A 12459-nucleotide genomic window follows, 5' to 3' on the forward strand; every position below is an offset into this window, starting at 1 on the left:
ACGATTTGTTTTCCCTTTGCTCTTTACACAGGCATGAACTCAAACATTCATGTTTATATATTCAGGTTTTGATTTCTGTTTGATTTTGATGTCTCTTTGATTTTGATTTATGAATAGATGGATTCTTTACCATTTTCTATTCAAAATAATACAAATAAAAATTACATGAAGAAAAAAATATAGACTCGTGTTCCTCAGCGGTATAACAAATCAGAAAGATTATAAATATTATATTAAGTTGTTCAATCTTTTAACTTCAACAATATTGTTTCTGGTCTTATAGGATTAAATCAAAGATACATAGATTTTTTTCTTTATTATTTATTATACAGTTCTGTTATACTCGAAATAACCCAAACCCGAATCCGATCCGAAGTATAAAATAACCCAAACGGGTTATGTACACGCCCATGACTAAAGCAAACAATAAGGGATTTTCTTTTTTGAAACACAAACCATCGAGAATTTTATTACATTGACTTAGCTTTTAAGACACTACTACAAACACACTACTATGTGATACCGATCAAAAGATCATGAATCACGTTAACAAAAATAAGACATAATCAACCAAGATCTCTGTGAGACACCTTACAAAGGGCTCAAGAAGACTTTATTTAAGACACGACTCACGATTCTAACACACAAACTATTACAGACCACAAGACACCCAAACTATTACTCAGGAGGAGTTTTCTGCGGCATTTGAACGCTGAAGACGAGATCCAAATTTTTTTTTCTTTGAGACGTCATTTGGCTCGGACATGATGTAATACTCAAATTTAGCACTGTTCTGCAATAACATATGGATTTCCTTGAGCTGATTCTTGATATCAAAGCATAATACAGAAAATATAAATAAATTAATTCATTTTTTAATTAAGAAAGACTATATGTAACAAGCAAACAAGTAGAAATTTCCAGTTCATTGGTGTCTAGACTTTATTACAAACATGATCAATTATGAGAGATTTAACATGGTCAGAAAAACTAAAATCTACTTAATTAATGAATAAAAAATGAAGATGAAAACCTTCAATAAGAGAAACAAAAACAAAAATGAAGAAAAATGACAAAAAGGTAATCATACCGGTACTGATATGTTTACTAGTAATTTAATATAAATATAAATTAGACAGAGCAAGCTACAAAAAATATCATTACATATATTAGAAATAACAACCACAAAATCACATAATAAATAACCAAAATGGTACATAAATTCATAGCAATAATGATTTATTGATATATCTCATAATATTTTTTCAAGAAAATTTTTAGCAAAAATTGAGCAATTTTCATGTGACATAACATTTCTGACTATAGCATATCTTATATGAGTAATATTCATGTGCGGTAAATAGTGTATTATTAAGTGGTGATGCAATATTTAACTGGATGTATTAAAACTTATACATTATAAAATATAAGAAATTTTAGTAATGCATGAATATGTATATTTGTGTTATAATTGATTAGTTAATGCATTTTGAAGTAAGATATAAACTTATTTAAAGAAATATTTTACTAATCACTGATGAAACTCTGGAGCTTGCCATTGTGTATGAGTTTATATTTGAAGTTTGAGAATATCACTTTAAGATAGAAAATAAGTGATGAAAAAATAAGAGAAAAGATAAAATATCTTCTGATAAAAGGTATGAGAACTCATTTGCAGATTTTTAACATATTTTTATCCAAAATATTTTTATTGAAACTTATAAATTCTATCCAAAATCTTTTTATTCTAACTTTATCTTTATTATATACATAAATTTAGTTTCATAAAAATAGAAAATTATTTATCTAAACTTATAATTGTGTTATGAAAATATTAATAATTTTGTTAAAGCATACAACACAAATATTGGATCTTTTAGACACACAAAAAAAACATATAAAAATGGAAGGGCACATTTATAAACGGAAAAAATCTAACAAATCTAACACTAAATTGAATTTGTGAATAATGTTCTCTCAAATTTGAGAAAATATTATTTGTAAACTCATTTTTTTCCTTAAAATAATGTACATCTCAAACATGTTTTTTTTTTTTCATTTTTCTTTATGTTTTCTCTCAAAATTGAGGAACCTTTGGAAATGGTGGTGCGATTTTGCAAGTGCTGAGTATGGAGAGCATCAATGTCAATTAAACCTCAGCTTTTACAAAATGTAAAACAAACGGAGAGCCTACTTATCCCTAACCGAAATGTCAATTAAACCTGGGTGGTAAAAGTTAGACTGAACCGAAATGTCAATTAAACCTGGGTGGTAAAATTTAGACCGAACCGAAATGCTTTGTTTCTTTCGAAAAAACCTTTCAGACAGAACTATCTGTAGTCGGGGATCTTGTCTGAAACTGGAGTTGCTTGTTGCTAGGAAGAAAAAATATGGAAAAAACTAAACTGGAACAAAAATGATAAACGTGATTGAATAAAATTCGTTTTTTCAATAAGAAGCCGAGAAGAAGGAATGAAGGATCCAAAAAGGTGACAACAAAGCCACGATTGCATTTACTGGAAAAAGAAACAACCTTTTTGCTTCATTCTTCTTCTTTTTGCGTACAAATCAAAAAGACTCTCTCTCTCTCTCTCTCTCTCTCTCTCTCTCTCTCTCTTTTGCTTGTACGAACCAGGAGGAATAAGAAAGTAAAGATTCTACCTTTCTTTGCATTTTGGGTCCCTCAAAGTACGATGGCCATGGGAGATCGCAAGAAGATTATCATCGATACTGATCCTGGAATCGGTATACCTTTCTCCCTTCTTTACTGGATTCGATTCATGTATAAAGTCTCTGTCTTTTGGATCTTTGTGCTGATCCTCTGCTTATAACTACAGAGTTTACTGATTCAAGAAACTTGAACATCTGAGATAGATCCATGAGTTCTTTTTATGTTTTGAGTTTACTAACTGCTTTAATGAAGAGAGCTTGCATGTGTTTCTTTCTTCTCACTTGGTTTTTGATGATTATGTGTAGATGATGCAATGGCGATATTCGTGGCTTTGAAATCACCAGAAGTTGATGTCATTGGTCTCACTACTATCTATGGGAACGTTTACACCACTCTCGCCACTCGTAACGCCTTGCATTTGGTATCCTAATAATCTCTACACTTTCTTCTTTATGGATCTCATTATGAAATCAAATCATCTTTTTATTTTCGTGTGGATCTACTACTAGTTGGAGGTTGCTGGTCGGACGGACATTCCTGTAGCTGAAGGAACACATAAAACTATCCTGGTATATCTCTGCTCTGTGACCTTTATATGTTTATTGTGACAAAGATGGATGCTTCAATGTGTTTTAATGTTTGTTTTAATCACTTTCCCATTTTGATTTGAGCTTAACACTTATCATATCTCTGTGCCTTAACACTTTGATAACTTGTTGTTGTCTTTAGAACGGCACAAAACTTCGAGTTGCTGACTTCGTTCATGGGGAAGATGGGCTAGGAAACCAAAACTTCCCTCCACCTGAAGGAAAGCCAATTGAGAAATCTGCACCTGAGTTCTTAGTTGAACAAGCTAAGCTTCACCCTGGTGAAATCACTGTTGTTGCTTTGGGACCTCTCACAAACATCGCTCTGGTCAGACTTGAGATTTTCTCATGCTCTTTGTTTTTGGCTCTTACTTATGTCTATCTCACTGTCTTATTGAAGTTTTTTTATTACCTTGATATGCAGGCTGTTCAGCTTGACCCTGAGTTTTCAAAAAATGTGGGACAAATTGTTCTTCTTGGTGGATCATTCGCGGTAAACGGAAATGTAAATCCAGCATCTGAAGCTAATGTAAGGTTCTTTCACTCATTAAAATAATATGAATATGTTTTTCTTCATACACATTAGCTTATACACTTATTAAGTGTGAATAATAAATGTTCTTATATATAGATTTAACAACTAACTAGCAAATATAAATCAAAAGTGCTTTTTCTCTCCCAGGCACCACTATCAAGGAAAGTTGTTAACCGCTAGTCCTAAAGCTTCCCTTTCCGTTACTGAGTTTTAACCGCTGGTTCCTTCTCAGAATTTTCAAAATCCTGTCCCGTTTGGGATTATTCTCTGGTCCTTTCGAAGCCTTGCCGGAATATCCACCGGGTTCTTCCCCCGACGATGGTCGGAGGGACCGCCACACACCACAACCTTCTCCACTGATGGCCGTGTATTGAAGTTCTAAGGTTTCCAATGGATCTCACATCTTCTGCATCCGGAAACCAGATGAAGAAGGAGAAACTGAACAGTGACTTTTTGCTCAAAGGTTGACCTCAACCTGGAACTTTACTGGGGATTCCTGGTCTGTTCTGCTCTGTTTCGCTTGTTTAGTCACCTCCTCTCACGCAACTTCAGCCATCACAAAAACAACACCCTACAACTTTCAAATCTCCCTTTTTGTTCTACTATAAGCTTCTAGCTGAACCAAGGGGAATCCCTTAAGTGATAGTATAAGCATGGCCCACAGAAGAATTTCTTCATCAAAGAAAGGGAAAGGAATCGACCTAGGGCCTCACCAACCTCTTCGAGCAGCTCGCATAAAGGCTCCAGAACCTGATACCTCTGATCTGCTCTGTAAACACTCCCTTACTCTTATAGAACGAGTGACAAACAAATCAGTCCAAAAGGTGTGGTCACTGATTCCGTTCTTTACAGAACATTGGAAAACAGAATTTAAACCGGTAGGGTCTGACCTCAGAAATGGCCTATTCCAATTCCAATTTGAGCTTGAGTCAGACCTCTTGGCGGTACTTGAACAACGCCCCTACCACTATGCCAGATGGATGATTATCTTGCAACGTTGGGAACCGACAGTCTCCCCCTCCTTTCCGTCCCTCATTCCATTATGGATCAAAGTCCAAGGGCTTCATGTGCACCTCTGGACAGAGGAGACTATCAAATGCATCGGCCAGGACATAGGCACCTATGAAAAAGCTGAGATAACTCTGAATGCGCGAATGTGTGTACACATCGATGGGCTCCTCCCCCTGATAAAAGAATCAGTTGTAGAGCTGCCTGATGGAGATGAAGTTTATACCACTATGGTGTATGAACGACTAGACAAACATTGTACGAAATGCCTCCGACTGGACCACGAGATCAAGGAGTGCTTGGTAGCCAGAGCTGAAGCAAAAGCGCTGAAAGCGGCACAAGAAGAAGCCAACGACAGAACCAACATCACCTCATCTCAGGGAGCGGGGTCCATTAAAGGAAAACAAGCCAACTCAGTCTCAGACTCTGAAATGAGGGCTCCACGAGACGGACAAAACATAAGCCATGAGGCCTTCCAATTCTCAGCGTCCAACAATGAACGGCTCAGAGAAAACAGACCTCCAAAAGAAGCTAGAGAAAGCTCTCAGCACAGAGCTTATAAATCTCAATCTATGAGCTGGCAGGAGAGAAGCCTCCACCGCAGGTCCTACCAAGCCAGAGAACGTACAAGACAAGACTATGAAAGACCATCCCGTCCAATGCGAGAACAAGTCAGCCACCAATACCCCCCTGGACCCCCAGGCAGAAGCTATTATCGGGAAGTGCCAAAGAGAATCACTGAGACAAGGCTTTCAGATTCCAGTGCGTAAAAAACCAACCATATTAACCTTTCTAGAGGGACTCCTCATGATGATGTTCACCCTCCGATACCACAAGCGGCTTTTAATGAAGCCATGGGAGAGATGAGAAATGTCATGCTACAATGCACGAAAACAGCTGACCCGACTGAAAGTGAGGCCCGCAAAGAAAGAATGCGACATGCAGAGGAACAAGGGGATATGGAAGAAACATCAATCCAAATGGTGAGAGCTTCCCTAACTCCCCAACTTGAGACTCAACACACGCTTTAGAACACAGCCACACCGGAAAGAATTCCGGTTTCTCAGAGACTAAGCGGTATTGGACTGATACAAACATCCACCGTTGGGAAAGACAAAGTCACCTCAGCCTCAAGTAATCATGAGAGGGTGCCTGCAACCCACAGATTGGGGCCCCCACCTAATCCCCTACTGGTCCTGCAAGATGATCTAGGATCAACACAGAACATGAGTAGCGAGGAACGTCTCCCAGCACCTTACGACTAGGACCGCTACCACCATCGGCTGTGGCAGAAACAGAGGCCCCAAATAATGAAAGGAGAAAACCAGGGCGTCCTCCGGGAAAAAAGAAGAATACAGAGAACCAACCACGAGGTGTGGAGGCGGCCCCAAAAAGGAGGAGAGTCCCTCAACTAAAACCTTCACCAGTCAGACGCAAAACATCTACTACGACAGCTGCTACCGCAAAAAAGAAAACTAAGGCGGGACCTTCACGTGGTGGGGAGCGGGCCTCATCCACAACGAGCTCAGAAAACCGACCTATCTGCAACATGATTCCAGCTACAACTAGGAAGAGGATGGATTTTCGGATCCACTCCACTCCCGGTCCTTAAAAATAACAAGCTGGAACTGTCTGGGGTTGGGGAATCCCCGGACAGTTCGTCGCCTAAAGGAGATGAAGAAAGAGTTCTCTCCTGGCATCATCTTTCTTATGGAAACCAAAAATCCCGATGAGTTTGTTATCAAGAAGACGGAGCAATTGCAGTATGAGAATAAATTCTTAGTTTCACCAGTTGGCCATGGAGCAGGAGGGTTAATCCTTCTTTGGAAACAAGAAATAAATCTTCAAATCCTAAATGCTTCTACAAATTGTATTGATACCTGCATCATTTATGAAGGAAAAAAGTTTTATGCCTCTTTTGTGTACGGAAATACGGATAAAACAGAAAGAAAGAAGCTTTGGGAGCACTTAATCTCTGTCAATGACTCCCGTGAATCTCCTTGGTTCTTAACCGGAGATTTCAACGATTTGCTCAACAACACGGAGAAGTCAGGTGGCCCGGAACGCACATAAGGGTCTTTCACAGACTTTAGAACCTTCTTTTCAGAAGGAGACTTATATGACCTGCCTTACACTGGAGATTTCCTATCATGGCGCGGAAAGAGAGAAGATTAACTCGTGAGATGTAGATTGGACAGGGCAATGGCCAACAGTGAGTGGGCGGAACTGTTTCCAACTTCATGCTCCCAATACTTATCATATGAGGGTTCCGATCATCGCCCGGTGTTCTCTGTGTTTGAACCTAACATGAAGAAGAGACGCGGCCTATTCCGCTACGATAGACGACTGAAAGACAGTCCTGAGGCAAAAGAAGTTGTCAAGCAAGCGTGGAAGAATGCCACCGATAAAACGATACATGGGAAGATTGCTATTGTTAGATCAGCCTTGATCGAATGGAGTAAACAATGCTTCCTCAATAGCAGAAAACGTATTGAGGAAAAGAAGACAGAGCTCGAAGTGGCGCTTACAGACCCGGTAAATGACACATAACTGATTTCTAAAGTGTCGAATGAACTCAATGCAACATATGCTTCCGAAGAAGAGTATTGGAGACAAAGAAGCCGAGTTCTATGGCTAAGCCTAGGAGATAGGAATTCTGGATATTTCCATGCAGTATCCAAGAACCGAAAGCGAAGAAACGCCATCTCAGTCATTGAAGACCCGGAAGGAACACCAATGTACCAAGAAGAACTGATCGGAAAGGTCATAGTGAACTACTTCCAAAACCTTTTCTCTTCGATGGAGGGTGATAGAGAAGAAACAGTCAACTATGCATTATCACCGATGATATCTGCAGACACAAACGAGCAGCTGACACTCATCCCCACTTCCATCGAAGTCAAAGAAGCGTTGTTCTCTATCCATGCGGATAAAGCCCCAGACCTGATGGCTTCTCAGCTGGTTTCTACCACACAAACTGGGAAAACATAGGCGGGGACATTGTAAAAGAGATCCAAGATTTCTTTATCTCGGACATATTGCCCGACCGGATAAACGAAACACATGTCTGCCTTATTCCCAAGGTTACTAGCCCAAAGATGGTTGCTGACTACCGGCCCATAGCGTTGTGTAATGTTTATTATAATATCATCTCGAAGATCTTGACGAAAAGACTGCAACCTCTCTTGTCGGACATAATCTCAGAAACGCAATTTGCGTTCGTTCCGGGGCGAGCAATATCGGATAATGTTCTTATCACCCAGGAGGTTCTTCATTACCTCAAAACATCTGACGCACAGAAAAGATGCTCTATGGCGGTGAAAACCGATATGAGCAAAGCCTATGACAGATTGGAGTGGGATTTCATCCAACTAGTGCTGCGACGGCTGGGTTTTCACCAAAAGGTGATCAACTGGATTATGCAGTGTGTCTCCACCGTTACATACTCCTTCCTCATTAACGGCTCGCCTAGAGGAAGAGTCACACCGAGTAGAGGTATCCGTCAAGGAGATCCCCTCTCACCATACATATTTATATTGTGTAGTGAGGTTCTCTCGGATCTTTGTAACAAAGCACAAGAAGAAGGATCTTTTAAAGGGGTCCGGGTAGCTCGGGGGTGTCCTCGACTAAACCACCTTCTCTTCGCGGATGACACAATGTTCTTCCTTAGAGCAAGTAAGGACAATAGTGAAACTCTCAGCCGAATCCTTAAGCGCTATGAATCAGCATCTGGTCAGTCCATTAATGTCTCAAAATCATGCATAACCTTCTCTCGCAGAACTCCGACGACCCTAAAGATTGCTGCAAAGACGATTCTCATGATTGAAAATGAAGGAGGAGTTGGCAAATATCTTGGACTCCCGGAATTGTTTGGTAGAAAGAAGCGAGACCTCTTCTCATCTATAGTGGATAGGATCACTCAAAAAGCAAAAGGATGGTCAAATCGCTTCCTATCCACAGCCGGGAAAATGACTATGCTAAAAAGTGTACTCTTCCCGATCCCATCCCACACGATGTCATGCTTCATGCTTCCGGTATCTCTATGCCAAAGAATTCAAACAGCCTTGACGCGTTTCTGGTGGGACAATGACAGCGGCAGTAAGAAGATGGCTTGGATAGCCTGGTCAACGCTTACACGCCCAAAAGATCAAGGAGGACTCGAGTTTAGAGACATTCAAAGCTTCAATGAAGCCTATCTAGCTAAGCTCAGCTGGCGGATCATCAACAACCCGGACAGCCTACTAGGAAGAACCCTCATTGGCAAATACTGCCTAACCGAAGACTTTCTTACTGTCTCCGCAAAAAGTGCCATCTCCCACGTCTGGAGAGGAATATTGGTAGGGCGAGACATCATTCTCAACAACTCCGGCTGGGAAGTGGGTAATGGATTAAGCATAAACATTTGGGAGAAGGCGTGGCTTGACTGTACCGAGCAGGTCAGACCTATGGGACCTGCACCGGAAGAACTCCTCAGCACAACGGTATCAGACCTATTCCTACCAAATGGGTATGACTGGGACCTGGAAAAGATTAGACAGATACTACCGTTTGAGGAGGACAGGATCCTAGCAATAAAACCAAGCATAACCGGAGCCCTAGACAAGCTAATATGGCTGAACACATAATCCGGAGACTTCACTACAAAGTCAGGGTATGCTGCTGCTCTGTACAAGCGTGCGGCTGAAGTCGGCCAACCACAGACCGAACAAAGATTTGACTGGAAAAAGAATGTCTGGAAACTCCAAACGCTGCCGAAGATTAAACTTTTTGTCTGGAAGACGTTTCATGAAGCTATCCCAGTGGGAGAAGCTCTGCTGTCAAGACATATTCAAGTAGATGGATTGTGTAAAAGATGCAATTTACCTGAATCTATAGATCATCTGTTCCTTCACTGTGGGTTTGCAACAGGTATGGAACTCTGTTCCTGTGCTGTTCCTGTGCTCCCTGCAATTGACATCAGTAGATCTCTAGATTTAGAGCTAAAAATCATTTGGAGTGATCTATGCTCGAGAAAAGCCTTACCTCCTACTGGAATAGCATTAGACTCCTTAGCTCCTTGGATTCTATGGCATTTGTGGACAGCGAGGAACAACCTAATCTTCAACAACAGACACCTCACGTCGGCGGAAGTAGTCTCTAAAGCAATAGCTTCAGCTCGGGAATGGGTCACTAGCCAAGGAGTAGCCAGTCGCAATCTAACACCGCCGATACGCCCTCCTCCTATCGCTATTCAGGGAGTGTGCCTGATAAGAACTGATGCTGCGTGGAATGAGACCACAAAAATTGCAGGGTTAGGATGGACAATTGAAGAATCCCGGGAAGTAGCTTCATACTCTAGGGCTTCCCGGCATGTTTCGTCACCCTTAGCGGCAGAAGGCCTTGCCCTGCGTGAAGCCATACTGAAGTGTAGGGACCGTGGTATTTCGAAGATCAGATGCGAATCGGACTCAGCGATACTGGTGAAAGCAATCAACAATGGAAAATCTCTTGCTGGTCTTTATGGCATTCTCTCTGATATTAGTTCTCTTGCTTTTTCTTTTGATTCTATCACTTTCAACTGGATCTCCCGTGAGAGAAATACCGCTGCTTAGCAAAACAGGTTCTGGATGTTGAACTCGCCATTATGACCTCACCTAACTTCAGTTAAGGTTTTTTTTAATGTAAGTGTGTTTCAAAAAAATAAATTTTCTTATATATTTTCTTAATCAAATTTGTTTGGCAACGGTAGATTTTTGGAGATCCAGAAGCTGCAGATATTGTCTTCACATGTGGGGCTGATATAATTGCTGTGGGGATCAACGTAACTCATCAAGTTGTTATGACAGGTTTAGTTGAAAAGCTCCTTTGATGTTTTCTATGTGTATACAAACGTTGTTAACATAATCATATGATGACCCTAACCGTTAGTTTTATTACTCAAGAACCTAGTTTAGTGAAACATATTTTACTTAGTAATGTTTAACAATACCCACACATCTTGTAATCATAACTTCTTCTCGTTGATATAGCTGATGACAGGGACAAACTGGCATCATCAAACGGGAAACTAGGTCAATACCTCTGTAAAATCCTTGACTTGTACTATTCTTATCATCTTGACGCTTATGAGATCAAAGGTACGATTTGATTAATCATTTGTTCTTTAGACCTAAAAGTAACAGTTTTTGCTCTGTATTTTTGATATTAACCTGTTTTTGGTTATCTGGTAGGTGTTTATCTTCATGATCCTACAACGATCATTGCGGCTTTCCTTCCTTCTCTGTTCACTTATACTGAAGGAGTTGTTAGAGTGCAAACAGACAGCATCACTAGAGGACTTACTTTACTGTACAACAATCAGAAGAGGTAAAGATTCATGAAAACTAACCAATTGTTTTAAGAAGATTAGAACCTAAAAATTTGGAGTTATGGGGTCAACAAAATTGTTGTCATGTGTGTGTTTTTGATGTGAACTAGGTTTGAGGAAGAGACGGAGTGGTCAGACAAACCATCGGTAAAAGTGGCAGTGACGGTTGATGCTCCTGCTGTTTTGAAGCTCATAATGGATAGGCTTATGGAGTCTTGATCATTTGGGTTCAGTACTCTTTGATATTGCTCTTCTTGTGAGCATCTCTTTTGCTTCTTAACACAAACCCTATTGAAATAAGGCTCTTCTTGCCACATTTTTTCAAAAATTCATTTCGGTTCTTTTTATATCTTTTTATCACAAATCAACTGAAAATCAATTGATACCAATAATAAAGTTCAGTTCCATTTTTCTTGATTTAAAAAAATAACTAATATAAGTCATGGAATAATGCTTTGGCCCAAAAAAAAGTCATGGATTAATGCTAAACTCTAGAATTAAGTAAAGCAAAAGTCAAAATTGTACTTCTCTTTTCGAAAATAAGATTTTCTAGAATATATACGTTTATTAAGAATTTAATAAATGTTTATAATTTAATTTATTTTTTACTTTATTATACACTTTCCAATAGTTTCCACCAATGAAATTTAATCAATTCAAAATTTTCAATTAATGTTTTTCAAAAGTATAAAAAAGTATCTTAAAAATATAGAAAATCTATCTCTGTAGAACAATAAAAAAATCTAAAATCTTATTTTCGGGAACAGAGGAAGAGTAATTGCTAAAAAGACAGCACCATCGACATATTATAATTATAAAAAAAATGTAATTATAATTTATAACCATGTAAAGGTGCCATTGCCATGCATTGCATTTGCACGATCTCAATGTAGATAAAACTTTTTTAAAAGAATGAAATACAGTCAAAGAGAGGAATTGGAAAAATTAAGGGATTTACTCATAATATCACAAAAGTAAAAAAAAGAACGTGATATTATCATTGTGATAAGGACTGGGAGATTAAAATAAGGGCAAATCTAAGTTTATATCAAAAAAATAGCATTCAAAAACTAAAATGACCAAAATAGCACCTTTCTAAGTTTATCCTTTGAAAATTTTAATTTTTTTATTTTTCAAAATTTCAAATCTTATCCTCAAAACCTCATTTCTCAACTCTAAACCCTAAACCCTAAACTCTAAACCCTAAACCCTAAAATCTAAACACTAAATCCTAAAATCTAAACCCTAAACCCTAAATCCTAAACCCCACATTTTAACTCTAAACCCTAAATTTGTGACTTTTGATAAAACA

General features: G+C 39.0%; 1 protein-coding gene across 3 annotated transcripts; it reads left to right on the forward strand.

Annotated features, from left to right (window-relative positions):
• Nucleotides 1–2357: 2357 nt before the first annotated feature.
• Nucleotides 2358–11556, forward strand: LOC106397003 (probable uridine nucleosidase 2). Of its 3 annotated transcripts, XM_048765495.1 has the most exons (10): nucleotides 2358–2489; nucleotides 2690–2745; nucleotides 2977–3092; nucleotides 3181–3240; nucleotides 3401–3586; nucleotides 3683–3787; nucleotides 10530–10626; nucleotides 10810–10917; nucleotides 11011–11146; nucleotides 11258–11556. In XM_048765495.1, exons 1-10 carry the CDS (start codon nucleotides 2473–2475, stop codon nucleotides 11364–11366), a joined length of 990 nt encoding a protein of 329 aa, XP_048621452.1. In that variant the 5' UTR covers nucleotides 2358–2472; the 3' UTR covers nucleotides 11367–11556. The 3 variants fall into 3 exon arrangements, 1 of the variants encoding a protein (XP_048621452.1); XR_002663560.2 differs by lacking the exons at nucleotides 2358–2489; nucleotides 2690–2745; nucleotides 2977–3092; ... (3 more) ...; nucleotides 11011–11146; nucleotides 11258–11556 and adding an exon at nucleotides 6354–10461 and having other exon boundaries at nucleotides 10810–10919; XR_007327324.1 differs by lacking the exons at nucleotides 2358–2489; nucleotides 2690–2745; nucleotides 2977–3092; ... (3 more) ...; nucleotides 11011–11146; nucleotides 11258–11556 and adding an exon at nucleotides 6354–10443.
• Nucleotides 11557–12459: the final 903 nt, after the last annotated feature.

The sequence above is a fragment of the Brassica napus genome, chromosome C8 (genome assembly GCF_020379485.1).
Source record: "Brassica napus cultivar Da-Ae chromosome C8, Da-Ae, whole genome shotgun sequence".
Taxonomy (NCBI): Eukaryota; Viridiplantae; Streptophyta; class Magnoliopsida; order Brassicales; family Brassicaceae; genus Brassica; species Brassica napus.